The 12,043-nt window shown below is 58.4% G+C and overlaps 1 protein-coding gene across 1 annotated transcript in view; it reads right to left on the bottom strand.

Moving 5' to 3' along the window:
- The window catches only part of ANO1 (anoctamin 1), a 92,638-nt gene that overhangs the window by 39,545 nt on the left and 41,050 nt on the right, over positions 1–12,043 (bottom strand). Inside the window, exon 13 of the mRNA XM_021713360.1 lies at positions 10,758–10,918. Coding sequence (XP_021569035.1) covers positions 10,758–10,918 — 161 coding nt within the window. The remainder of the gene's footprint in view (positions 1–10,757; positions 10,919–12,043) is intronic.

Below are 12,043 nucleotides of genomic sequence, written 5' to 3'. Positions count from 1 at the left end.
ACTCACCTCAGCCTCCCAAAGGCGCGGGATGACAGGCTGAGCCACCGAGCCCGGCGGAAGAGAAATTTGAACCTAATGCTATTTGCCTCCCAAGGCTTCACAGAGTCCCGACACTGGACCAACTCTGTGCACGGATCACTGATCTTCCTTAAGGAAATGACTGTCGTGGTCACAATAGCCTGGTGATTAGATCACACCATTTGATGGATGAGGAATGGGTAGCACAGAGAGGTTAAGGAACTTGCCCAAGGTCACAGAGCTTGAGCCAGGTACACTCGCCCTAGTGTTTGCACTGGCAAATGTCTCAAGGTAGCCACGAGGGCTCTGCCCCGAAGAAACCCGCGGGAAGACCATGGCCAAGAACGGGGCTGGCACGTCTCCTGGGTGTGGAGAGGAGGCATAGTCCTGGCCTGTCAGGCTCAGCCAAGTTCAAAAAACAAAGACATCTGTCATGATAAGATGCCTGTCCTCCTCCCTGAAACACCGGGAGCGTGGGTGCCAGGAACCTGGAGCGGCCCAATGACCCGCCCCTTTGCCAGCATCTGGGCCCGCCTTCTCCACCTGGCCACAGACCACACCACGCCCTACTGCTGGGCCCCGTGGGCACCGCAATGGGGTGGAGCCGTGGAGACCAGGCTCGGCCCGCAGGAAGGCAGCCGTGAAGGCTCGTGCTGTGCCCAGGGGTGGTCCCCAGGGCTGGAGGTCCTGAGCGGCGTGGAAAGCCACCCTCTGTGGGTCAGGAGGGACAGCCCCCATCCGTCCTTCCTCTGCACTCTGACCGCAGGGTGACGGCGGCAGGGCCCGCAGGGTTCCCTGCCCATGTGCCAACCACAGCACACACCCATTGCACAAGACCTGTTGGTGGCAGGCCCGGGCGGGGCATTTTCCCACACCCCGTCCCCTTCCATCCTCTCTCCGGCTCCCTTGATGTGGGGTCACGCGTTCCATTTTACAGGCACAGAAACTGAGGCTCAGCGGAGTCAGGGGACCCGATAAAGGGTAGGAACCTGGACCCAGGTCCTCCAGCACCGAGATTGGCCGGGGCAGGGTGGTGGCTTCCCACCAAGATGAGGACAAGCCATTCAGGGAAGAAACAGCCTGGCACTCAGCAGGGACTTCGGGTGCACACCACCACGTCTGCCAGGCTAATTTTTTGACCTTTTTTGTACAGACGAGGTCTTGCTATGTCGCTCAGGCTGATCCTGACCTCCTGAGCTCAAAAAATCCCCCCATTTTGGCCTCCCAAAGTGCTGGGATGACAGGTGTGAGCCACCTTGTCTGGCTTATTTTTTAATTTTTTTGTAGAGATGAGGTCTCGCTATGCTGCCCAGGCTGGTCTTGAATTTCTGGGCTCAAGCGAGCCTCCCGCCTCGGCCTCCCGAAGTGCTGGGATGACAGGCATGAGTCACCATGCCTGGCTAATTTTTTCTTATTTTTTGTAGAGTCGAGGTCTCACTCTGTTGCCCAGACTGGTCTTGAACTCCTGGGCTCAAGTGAGCCTCCTGCCTCGGCCTCCTGAAGTGCTGGGATTGCAGGCATGAGCCATCATGTCTGATCTACCTTTTTTTTCTTTTCTTTTCCTTTTTTTTTTTTTTTTGAGACAGAGTCTCACTCTGTCACCCAGGCTGGAAGGCAGTGGCCTCATCAGGGCTCACCTCAGCCTGGATCTCCTGGGCTCAAGTGATCCTCCCATCTCAGCCTCCCACGTAGCTGGGACTACAAGTGCAAGCCACCATGCCCGGCTAATATTTTAATTTTAATTTTTTTGTAGAGGCGAGGTCTCATTATGGTGCTCAGACTGGTCTTGAACTCCTGGACTCAAGCGATCCTCCTATCTTGGCCTCCCAAAGTGCCAGGATGACAGGTGTGAGCCACTGTGCCCTACCAGAAGAGACGTTTTGATCATCCTGAAAGACTCTGGGACTTTGTTTTAACTCCTTTTTTTTGACCCTTCTCTAAGGCTGTGAAGCCCTAACCCCGACATGAGGGTGTTTGGAGATGGACTTACCCAACAGATATTCATTCCTCACAGTTCTGGGTACTGCAGAGTTCAAGGCCAAGGTGCCGATGACTTTGGGAGGTGACCAGGTTTCAATGAGGCTTTGACGGTGGGGCCCCTATGGTGAACTGGCTCTCCCTCTCTCCGTCTCTCCTGCCATGCAGGGACCCAGGGAGCGGTGGCTGTCCCAAAGCCAGGAGGTGGGCCGGGTGAGCTGGCACCTTGACCTTGGACTTCTCAGTATCCAGAACCATGAGAAACAAGCATCCGCTTTTGAAGTCACCCTGTCTGTGGTCCATTCTGCAGCCGCCTGAGGTGATCGAGACCCCAGGTCCTGCCGAGGCTGTATTGGGTTGTCTTGCGTGTTGGTCTCCTGGGGCAGCTCGGGACAGACAGCACGTGTGCTTGTGCTGAAATCCGAATCCCCAGAGTGACAGTTAGAAGACAGGCCCCGGGAGGTGATGCGGTCACGAGAGCAGAGCTCTCGTAGAAGGGGTGAAAACCCCAAAGAAGGCTGCTCACCTGCACCCCTTCCGCCATGTGAGGACGTAGGGAGAGGGCGCTATCTGTGAACCGGGAACAAAGTCCTGACCAGACAGTGAACCGCCAGGGTCTTGACCTTGGACCAGGAACAGGGTCCTCACCAGACCGTGAACCGCCAGGGCCTTGACCTTGGACCAGGAAACGGGACCTCACCAGACAGTGCCAGGGCCTTGACCTTGGACCGGGAAACGGGATCTCACCAGACAGTGAACCACCAGGGCTTTCATCTGGGACCAGAAACCTGGTCCTCACCAGACAGTGAACCGCCAGAGCCTTGACCTTGGACCAGGAGCTGGGTCCTCACCAGACAGTGAACTGCCAGGGCCTTGACGTTGGACTAGGAACCAGGACCAGACAGTGAACTGCCAGGGCCTTGACCTTGAACAAGGAACTGGGTCCTCACCAGAGAGTGAACTGCCAGGGCCTTGACCTTGGACCAGGAAACGGGACCTCACCAGATAGTGAACCGCCAGGGTCTTGGCCTTGGACCAGGAACCGGGTCCTCACCAGACAGTGAACCACCAGGGCCTTGACCTTGGACCAGGAAATGGGACCTCACTAGACAGAGAACCGCCAGGGTCTTGACCTTGGACCAGGAACCGGGACCTCACCAGACAGTGAACTGCCAGAGCCTCGACCTTGGACCAGGAGCTGGGTCCTCACTGGATACCCAACCTGTTGGGGTCTTGACCTTGGCCCAAGAGCTAGGTCCTCATCAGACACCCAACCTGCCGGAGCCTTGATCTTGGACCAGGAGCTGGGTCCTTACCAGATACCCAACCTGCCAGGGCCTTGACTTTGGCCCAGGAGCTGGTTCCTCACCTGACATCCAACCCAGTGGGACCTTGACTTTGAACCAGGAGCCAGTCCTCACCAGACACTCAACCTGTTGGGGCCTTGACCTTGGACCAGAAGCTGGTCTTCACCAAATACCCAACCTACCAGGATCTTAACCTTGAACCGGGAGCTGGGTCCTCACCAGACATCCAACCTACTGAGGCCTTGACCTTGGGCCAGGAGTTGGGCCTCACCAGACTCCCAACCTGGCAGGACCTTGATCTGGGACCAGGAGCTGGGTCCTCACCTGACACCCAACCTGCCTGGGACTTGACCTTGGACCAGGAGCTGGGACCTCACCACACACCCAACCTGTTGGGGCCTTGACCTTGGGCCAGGAGCTGGGTCCTCACCTGACACCCAACTTGCCAAAGCCTTGACCTTGGGCCAGGAACCGGGTCCTCACCAGACACCAGCCTGCCAGGGCCTTGACCTTGGACCAGGAACCAGGTCCTCACCAGACACTCAACCTGCTGGGAACTTGACCTTGGACCAGGAGCTGGGTCCTCACCTGACACCCAGCCTGCCAAGACCTTGACCTTGGACCAGGAACCAGGTCCTCACCAGACACTCGACCCGCTAGGACCTTGACCTTGGACTTCCCAGTCTCCAGAACTGTGAGGAATCAAAGTCTGTCCCTGCAGCTGCCACACCTGTGCCGTTTGGTGACGGTGGCCACACTGACACTGCCTGAGCATGAGACCAGCTGTCATGAGCCCTGGTTCCTGACTCGGGCCATGCTTGCTCAGTGCTGACTCCACTTCCTGACCCGGAGGTCAGAGACAGGAACTCCTGCCAGGCACGTGACTCACAGCGGCGACAGGTGGGGACAGGAAAGCCCAGCCCTTCCCCTTCACAGAGTCCCTGTGCGCCCCACCGGCTCATCCCCGGACATGTTTGATCCCAGCGGATGGCCGCTGCACAGCCCTCCCTGCCTCCCACCTGGCCGGGCGCCACTTAGCCGGTGACTTACCAACTACCCTCGAAATCCCAGACCGGGCCCTCTGGGAGGCGCCCGCCCACGTCTCTGACATTTCATTAGAGTCAAGACCGTCTCTCTCTGGCTCCTTCAGCCAAGCTCCCATCAAATAAACCCCTTTGTTCCGCAGGAAACTGACAGGCCTGCTAAAACCCCATGATTAGGGCATAATTTCAGAAAATTGATTCCAGCGAATCGCTAAATAGGGCTCAAAGCCGCTCGATGTGACATCTTATTTGGGGCTTTCAAATGTCAGAAATCCCAGGCTGAGGTTGCCAGGACCCACGCTGGCAGGCCCGGGAAAGCCGTACCCCACAGGGCAGGGGAAGGAAGCGGCCCGTGGACGTGACCCGCACCCTGGTGACAGTGGGCAGGCGGCCGTGGGCTTGGGCTGCTCGCTGCCATGGTACCCGCAGAAATGCAAACAACTGGAGGCAGAAGAAAAAAGGCCATGGGGAGAAGGAACATGGAGGGAAAATGACCCCTTAGAGGAAAAGAACAAGTCACTGATGAGGATTAAACACACACCCAGAGATCCCTGCGAACTGTCCTTGACAGGGAGTGTGATGGGCGAGCCGGGGCTCTGTCTTTCTCTCTCTGCCCTCCCTCTGCGGGCAGTTGGGGGTGGGCCCACGCACCCCTCAGGCCCTCAGCTACCTTCCTGTTGTTTCCGTCTTGATTTACAATGAGCTCTTGGCCCCTAAAGTCAGGCCTTCACGGATCGGTTTGGCTTCTGCGTGATTCTCTCCCGGCTCAACACGGGACTGTGCAGACAGACCTTGATTCTCTTTTCTTAGCTTCCGAGTCGGGGTCTCACTCTGTCACCCACGCTCATGGCTCACCGCAGCCTCAACCTCCTGGACTCGGGACATCCTCCCCGCTCCGCCTCCTGAGTAGCCGCGACTACAGGTGTGCGCCATCACACCCGGCTAATTTTTATGTTTTTCGTAGAGATGAGGTCTCCCTATGTTGTCCAGGCTGGTCTTGAGCTCCTGGGCTCAAGCCATCCTCCCGCCTTGGCCTGGGACACGGATGACACGTGTGAGCCACCAGGCCTGGCTGAAACTTGACTCTGTACTTGGCTGTCCGGGCACGGCGGTTGTCTCCCAGGGTTGGCATGGCACCTGGGCCGGGGGCTCAGAGCAGAAACACCCCACCGAGTCCCAGGCGCAGCCCTGTCTCTCCCCAGCGACTCAGGCCAGCGCAGCCTCTGCTGGAAGGCGCCACCAACACCTCTGCTTCCCCACACGGGCGCAGATCAACTGGCTTCCCTCGCGTCCCTGTGGGTGCTGGCCAGCACAGTCATGGCTTCACCCCTGGCTCGTGGTGGAGTCCTGCTCCCCTCCCCCCGAGGGTGCATGATGGGGAACTGGTTTGGGCACAGAGGTGTGACCAGAGCCCTGGCTTGGGCCTTGAAGGCCGACGGGCCAGGGTGGGGATCTGTGACGTCTGTGAGCTGTGTGATCTTGGGCAAGTCACTTAACCTCTCTGTGCCTCAGCATCCCCCGGCAGAGAAAATCACAGTGCCTCCCTCCTGGGCCTCTGTGAGTTTTATCCAGAGAGCCTGGGCCGAGTCCCCTTGGTGCAGGACGGGGAGGGGAAGGAGACGTAATCTTGTGGAGACAGGCAGGTAGCTCCTCCAGGAGAAAAAAATAAACGGGAGGCAGCCGGGTCAGGAACAGAGACAGTCAGGAACAGCAGAGGCAGAGAGGGTGGAGGCCGAGGGAGTGGAGGATCGTGCCGAGTATTAGAGGCCCTGGAACCAGAACGCGGGTTCAAGCCTCACCTCCGCCTCTTACCAGCTGGAGCGAGCTCGGGCCGGCTGCCTCCGTCTGTCCTCCTGCCCAGTGGGCTCACACGTGCTCATGCCCGCCCACAGACCCCGGATGGCTGCCGGGAAGTCCCTTCTCCAGCCTTGCCTGGGGTCCTCGCTCGTTCCGAGAGGGCTGGGCTCTCACTGAGCCTCCAACCTCCTCAGCAGAGGGCTCCTTTTCCCCAGGCGCGTCCCACACGGAAACCCCAAACGTAAAATCGGCAGAAGAAGCCGGGCACGGGGACTCACGACAGTCGTCCCAGCACTTTGGGAGGCCGAGGCGGGAGGATGGCTTGAACCCAGGGGTTCGAAAACAGCTTGGGCAATGGAGTGAGACCGCGCTACAAAAAGTTAACCGGGCATGGTGGTGCGTGCCTGTAGTCCCAGCTACTCAGGAGGCTGAGGCGGGAGGATCCCTTGAACCCAGGATTTCAAGGCTGCCGTGAGCTATGATTGTGCCACTGCCCTACAGCCTGGGCGACAGAGTGAGATCCTGTCTCTAAAAAAAAGAAAGAACCTACAGAACGCAATGGAACTTTTCAGGCTCTCAAAGCAAGACCAGCCATGGGCTCTTGTCACTGGGTGTGTCAGGCTGGAAATATGATTATTACAGCCTGAGACGGTTACCTCTTGGGCCAGCCTCCCTCAGCCTCTGCTCCCTCGCCTGGGGCAGCGGCCCTTGTCATGGGAGAAGCAGAAGTGCTTCTCTGCAGGGGAACAGACTGGCTCTTGCACCTGGGCAAGACAGGGACACCGGGACTGCAAAGATGGTGGCGACATTCCAAGCCCCAGGCAAGGCTGGGGTGGAGGAACTTGGGAGGCAGAGAGTGGAGGCTGACCTCTCCAGTGCCCCTAAAAGCCGCTCATGCAGCTCAGGCTTGGAGGCTGTAATTTATACTCCCTGAGCTCCAGATGGAACCTCTGGCCAAGCCCGTTGGTGTCTCCTCAATGCACGGGAACAGTGCAAAGCACCAGAGTTCTTCGGGGTGATGGGAACGGCTCTTCTGGCCGGGCGTGGTGGCTCCTGCCTGTCATCTCAGCACTTTGGGAGGCTGAGGTGGGAGGCCTGCTTGAGGCCAGGAGTTCCAGACCGGCCTGGACAGGATAGTGAGACCTCCTTTCTCTACATAAAAATTCAAGGGCAACCCCTTCGGGTCCCTTCCCACTGTGGGAGCTTTTCTGTCCTCTCAATTAATCCTGGTTTCTTTTTTATTATTTTTAAAATTTTTATTTATTTATTTATTATTTTGTTTAAAAATTTTTTTTTTGAGCTGGAGTCTCACTCTGTCGCCCAGACTGGAGTGCAGTGGCCACTCCCGGTCACCGCAACCTCGACCCGCTGGGCTCCGGCGAGCCTTCTGCCTCAGCCTTCCGAGTAGCTGGAACTACAGGCGGGCGCTACCATGCCCGGCTGATTTTTGACTTATTGTAGAGATGAGGTCTCACCGAGTTGCCCAGGCAGGTCTCGAACCCGCAGGCTCAGGCAATCCACTCACCTCGGCCTCCCAAACCGCTGGGATGACAGGCTGAGCTACAGAGCCCGGCAATCCTGCTTTCAAAAAAAAAAAATTAGCTGGGAGGAGTGATGCACACCTGTAATCCCCAGACAGAGCAAGACCCTATCTCAAATAAAACAAAAAACTTTTGGAAGGCTGAGGCGGAAGGATCGCCGGAGCCCAGCAGGGCGAGGCTGCGGTGGCCGGGAGCGGCCCCTGCACTCCAGTCTGGGTGACAGAGTGAGACTCCAACTCAAAAAAAACCCCAAAACAAAAAACTTCAAAAGCAACCAAACCAAACCAAGAAACATTCCTTTTCTGCGGAGACCTCTCTCTGGAGAAGAGGTTACTGGACTCCCCAGAGCTCTCAGCAGGAAGGAATGAATGGGACAGAATTGGGGACCCTCCCCCAGGGCTGGGAGGGAGGCTCTTCCCTCTAGACCTCTTCCCAGAGTTTTGCCTCCATTGCTCTGATGTTGATAAACCCCTACGAGCAGAAGCCAGATTATCCCAAGGGGGGCAGGGTGCCCCCATGATGCACTGGCCGAGCACCCCACAGGGCTCTCCAGAGAAAGCCCCGCCCTCGACTTCTAACCAGGCCTGGGCCCCCTCCGTCCACCGAGCTTCCTCGGGGTCTCACCCTGCCGCCAAGGCTGGAGTGCCGTGCTGAGATCCCGGCTCACCACAGCCTCAACCTCCGGGACCAAGCGATCCTCCCGCCTCAGCCTTCAAGTAGCCGAAACGACAGGTGTGCGCCACCATGGCCGGTTACTTTTTTGATTTATCGCAGAGACAAGGTTTCACCAAGTTGCCCAGCCTGGTCTCAAACCCACAGACTCAGGCAATCCTCTCACCTCGGCCTCCCAAAGTACTGGGATGACAGGCTTGAGCCCCCGCACCCGGCTTGGCTAGTTTTTAAAATTTTTATTTTTGTAGGGAGCCCCAAGGCTCAAGCCGTCCTCGCACCTCGGCCTCCCAAAGTGCTGGGATGACAGACGTGAGCCACTGCACCCAGCTCCTGAATCTAAAATAAAATACAGAATATGGGATGGACCCCTGGCGGGAGGCAGGAGGAACCCTGGAGTCGGGGAGGCCAGGTGTCCCCGTCCCTGGCTTCATCTGCCACTCCCACCTCCAAACTCCAAGGGCAGCCAAGCCCTGAGTCTCCGCTCAGGCCCATCAGCCTCCTCGACCTCGCGAGAAGCACCTTCAACACTGCCGGGGAGAACTCCAGCCCCGTGTCCAGTTTCCGTCCCTCCCTGGGGACCTGCGGGGTGACTCTGAACAGGGCCAGGGTCCGCCTCGGCCTCTGGCCTCCAGAGATCCCCTGAGGGTCCAGCCTCCCCCAGCAGCCACCCCTCGGCCACGAGAAGCCTGAGTGAGCTGGAGCGCCAGGGCCCGACCTCAAATCCCCCCTCCAGCCCTCACCCTGGCAAAGATTCTGGCACGTTCTTGATGACCTGCTTGTTCCAGTACCGAATTCTAGGTCTGTTATCCACATCACGCTGGCGGGGGGCGAAGGGGGGTTGGCCATGTGGAGCCACACACGTGGCTGGGCAGTGGCAGCCTCTGTCCTCACCCATGAAACACCTGGCTCTCCGCCCACTGGTGCCCCTCACCCGTGCACGGTATGCACAGGTGGGCCTGTGCTGAGCTGCAGAGATGGGATGGGTGCCCTCAGCAGGGGCGGAAGAGGGGACACCAGGAGGCCTCTCACTTTCTACACCTGGTCCCATTCGTGCCACAAATGCCCCCTTCCTCACCCTCCACGTCTTCAGAACTCGGTTCCAGGGTCGCACGCCTCCTCCAAGAAGCTCCTCCTGACTTCCCTCCCCGAGAGGACTTGGCCCTGTCCTCCTGTGCCGCCTTTGTGCCTGGCCCCCTCTCCTATTAGATGGAAGCCCCTGGGAGTAAGATGGGAGCTTGGGTGCCCAGTGAGATGCCGGGGCTGGGGGACAGCCCTGGCTGCCCCCAGCCCAGATCCCGAATCCCCTGGCAAAGGCTGTGACGGGGATGTCCAAGTCGGGCACGGTCCCGCTTGCTGCCCCAGAAACCTCTGCAGAAATGTCTTCAGCCACGACGTTCCAACCTCCCCCGTCCCCACAGCTGGAGTCGGGTGGGACTCAGGGGTCTTGGAGTAGAGGCTTGGGCCCCGGGCATGGTGGCCGTGAAGCCCAACCGTGAAGCCCAGAGGTTCAGGGTGTGGGCACTGAGTTGCACGGCCCCCCCCACCCCCAAGCCGCTCAGGAGCTAAGTGACCGCAGGCAATGCAAACGGACTCTCTGGGCCTCAGCTTCCTCACCTGTGGAATGGACACACCAACCCTGCAGGGCTGCTGTGGGGGTCTCACGAGAGACGGTACCCCAGGGCCTGGTCCAGGCCAGCTTTTCCTGCAGGGTGGGGGGCAGAGCCTGCGGGGGCCAGCACACCCTGGTCTAGGATTGCTCGAGCAGACATCCTTCCTGGGCTTTTCCTAAGGGGCTCCTGGCAGGGTCAGAATCACCCCTCTGCAATTCTCTCTCTTTCAAAAAAAATTTTTGGCTGGGCTCGGTGGCTCAGCCTGTCATCCCAGCACTTTGGGAGGCTGAGGCGAGTGGAATGCCTGAGCCGGCGGGTTCGAGACCAGCAGCTTGGCAAGACCTTGTCAATACAATAAAATAAAAAACAGCCGGGCATGGCAGCATGTGCCTGTTGTTCCGGCAACTTGGAAGGCTGAGGCGAAAGGCTCGCCGGAGCCCGGCGGGTTGACGCTGAGGTGGCCGTGAGCATACCACTGCACTCCAGCTTGGGTGACAGAGTGACACTCCAACTCCAAAAACATAATTTTTTTTTTGGCAGAGATGGGGTCTTGCTGTGTGGCCCAGGCTGGTCTCAAGCTCCCAACCTCAAGCGATCCTCCTGCCTCAGCCTCCCAGAAGCGCTGAGATGACAGGCACGCGCCATCTGAGCACACATAAGGGGTTCCTTTCCACTGACCCCTCAGCCCCATGTCTGTCCCTGGCAAATCCACGAAGGAGGACAGAGGCAGTGAAGGAGCCACCCAGACACGCCTCTGTCCCGAGCACCCAGCGCGCTGGAGACCCCGCTTACCCCAGAGGGCCATGAAGACGGAGAAGAAGACGGTGGCCGGGTTGTCGAAGAGGTGGCTGGCCCGGGCCGTGGCGCAGGCGGAACTCATCTTCCAGTAGCTGCACGTCTTGTCGCAGAGGGGACACATGGTGATGTTATGTCTCTGGTCACACATCTCCATGCTGCAAGAGAGGGCAGCCCCAGAGTCGCCGGGCCATGGACGGGCGCTGGGCTGGGGCCCCGCTGGCTTGGGAGAAGCCGCCAGGGCCAGGGTGGGGGCCGGCAGGGGGCCCAGGTCCCTGGCATGGTGGATGCCAGCGAGGCGCCCGGTCCCTTTGTGCCATCCAGGGTGGCTTCACAGGCTGTCCTGCTGGCCCCGAGCACTAAAGAGCCCACGCTTGAAGCTGGGCTCGGAGGCTCAGCCTGTCAGCCCGCGCCTTGGGAAGCTGAGGTGAGTGGATTGCCTGAGCCCGCGGGTTCGAGACGCGCCTGGGCAGGCGAGACCTCATCTCTACAATAAATAAAAAAAAATCAGCCGGGCGTGGTATCGCACGCCTGTAGTTCCAGCTACTCGGAAGGCTGAGGCAGAAGGATCGCCGGAGCCCAGCAGGCTGAGGCTGTGGTGGCCAGGAGCGGCCACTGCACTCCAGTCTGGGTGACGGAGTGAGACTCCAACTCAAAAAAAAAGAGCCTGGGCTTGGTTTAACGCTGTCCTGACGCCATCTCATAGCATGTCACAATCTCTTTTTATCCTGAGTCGGGGTCTCCTTCTGTCCCCCAGGTTGGAGGGCATGGGCATGCTCATGGCTTACCACAGCCTCGACCTCCGGGTTCAGGTGATCCTCCCATTTCAGCCTCCTGAATAGCTGGGACTACAGGTGTGCGCCACCACACCTGGCTAATTCTTTTTTTTCTTCTGTAGAGACAATGTCTTGCTATGTTGCCCAGGCTGGTCTTGAAATCCTGGGCTCATGCCATCCTCCCATCTTGGTCTCCCAAAGTAGTGAGACCACAGGTGTGCACCACCATGTCCGGCTAATTTTTTGATCTTTTTGTAGAGACAAGGTCTGGCTATGTTGCCCAGTGTGGTTTGCTGTTTTTGCTTTGTTGTTTAAATTTCTGGATGCACGTGAATTTATGTTACAGAATCATGTCTGGCTCGCCACAGTTGGTGTTTAATAAGTGTCTGTGGCAGCTCTAAGGAACCCTCTTCTGTGCCTGGCACGGTGGGCATGCTGGTCGAGTCTCTTCTTTCTGTTACACTCACTAGACATTGATTTTTTTTTTTTTTTTTGAGTTGGAGTCTC

The sequence above is a fragment of the Carlito syrichta genome, unplaced genomic scaffold (genome assembly GCF_000164805.1).
Source record: "Carlito syrichta isolate Samal-C Ts95f unplaced genomic scaffold, Tarsius_syrichta-2.0.1 Scaffold304505, whole genome shotgun sequence".
NCBI classification, from domain to species: Eukaryota; Metazoa; Chordata; class Mammalia; order Primates; family Tarsiidae; genus Carlito; species Carlito syrichta.
Note: the sequence above shows the minus strand (reverse complement) of the source record. Positions and strands in the feature narration are given on the sequence as shown.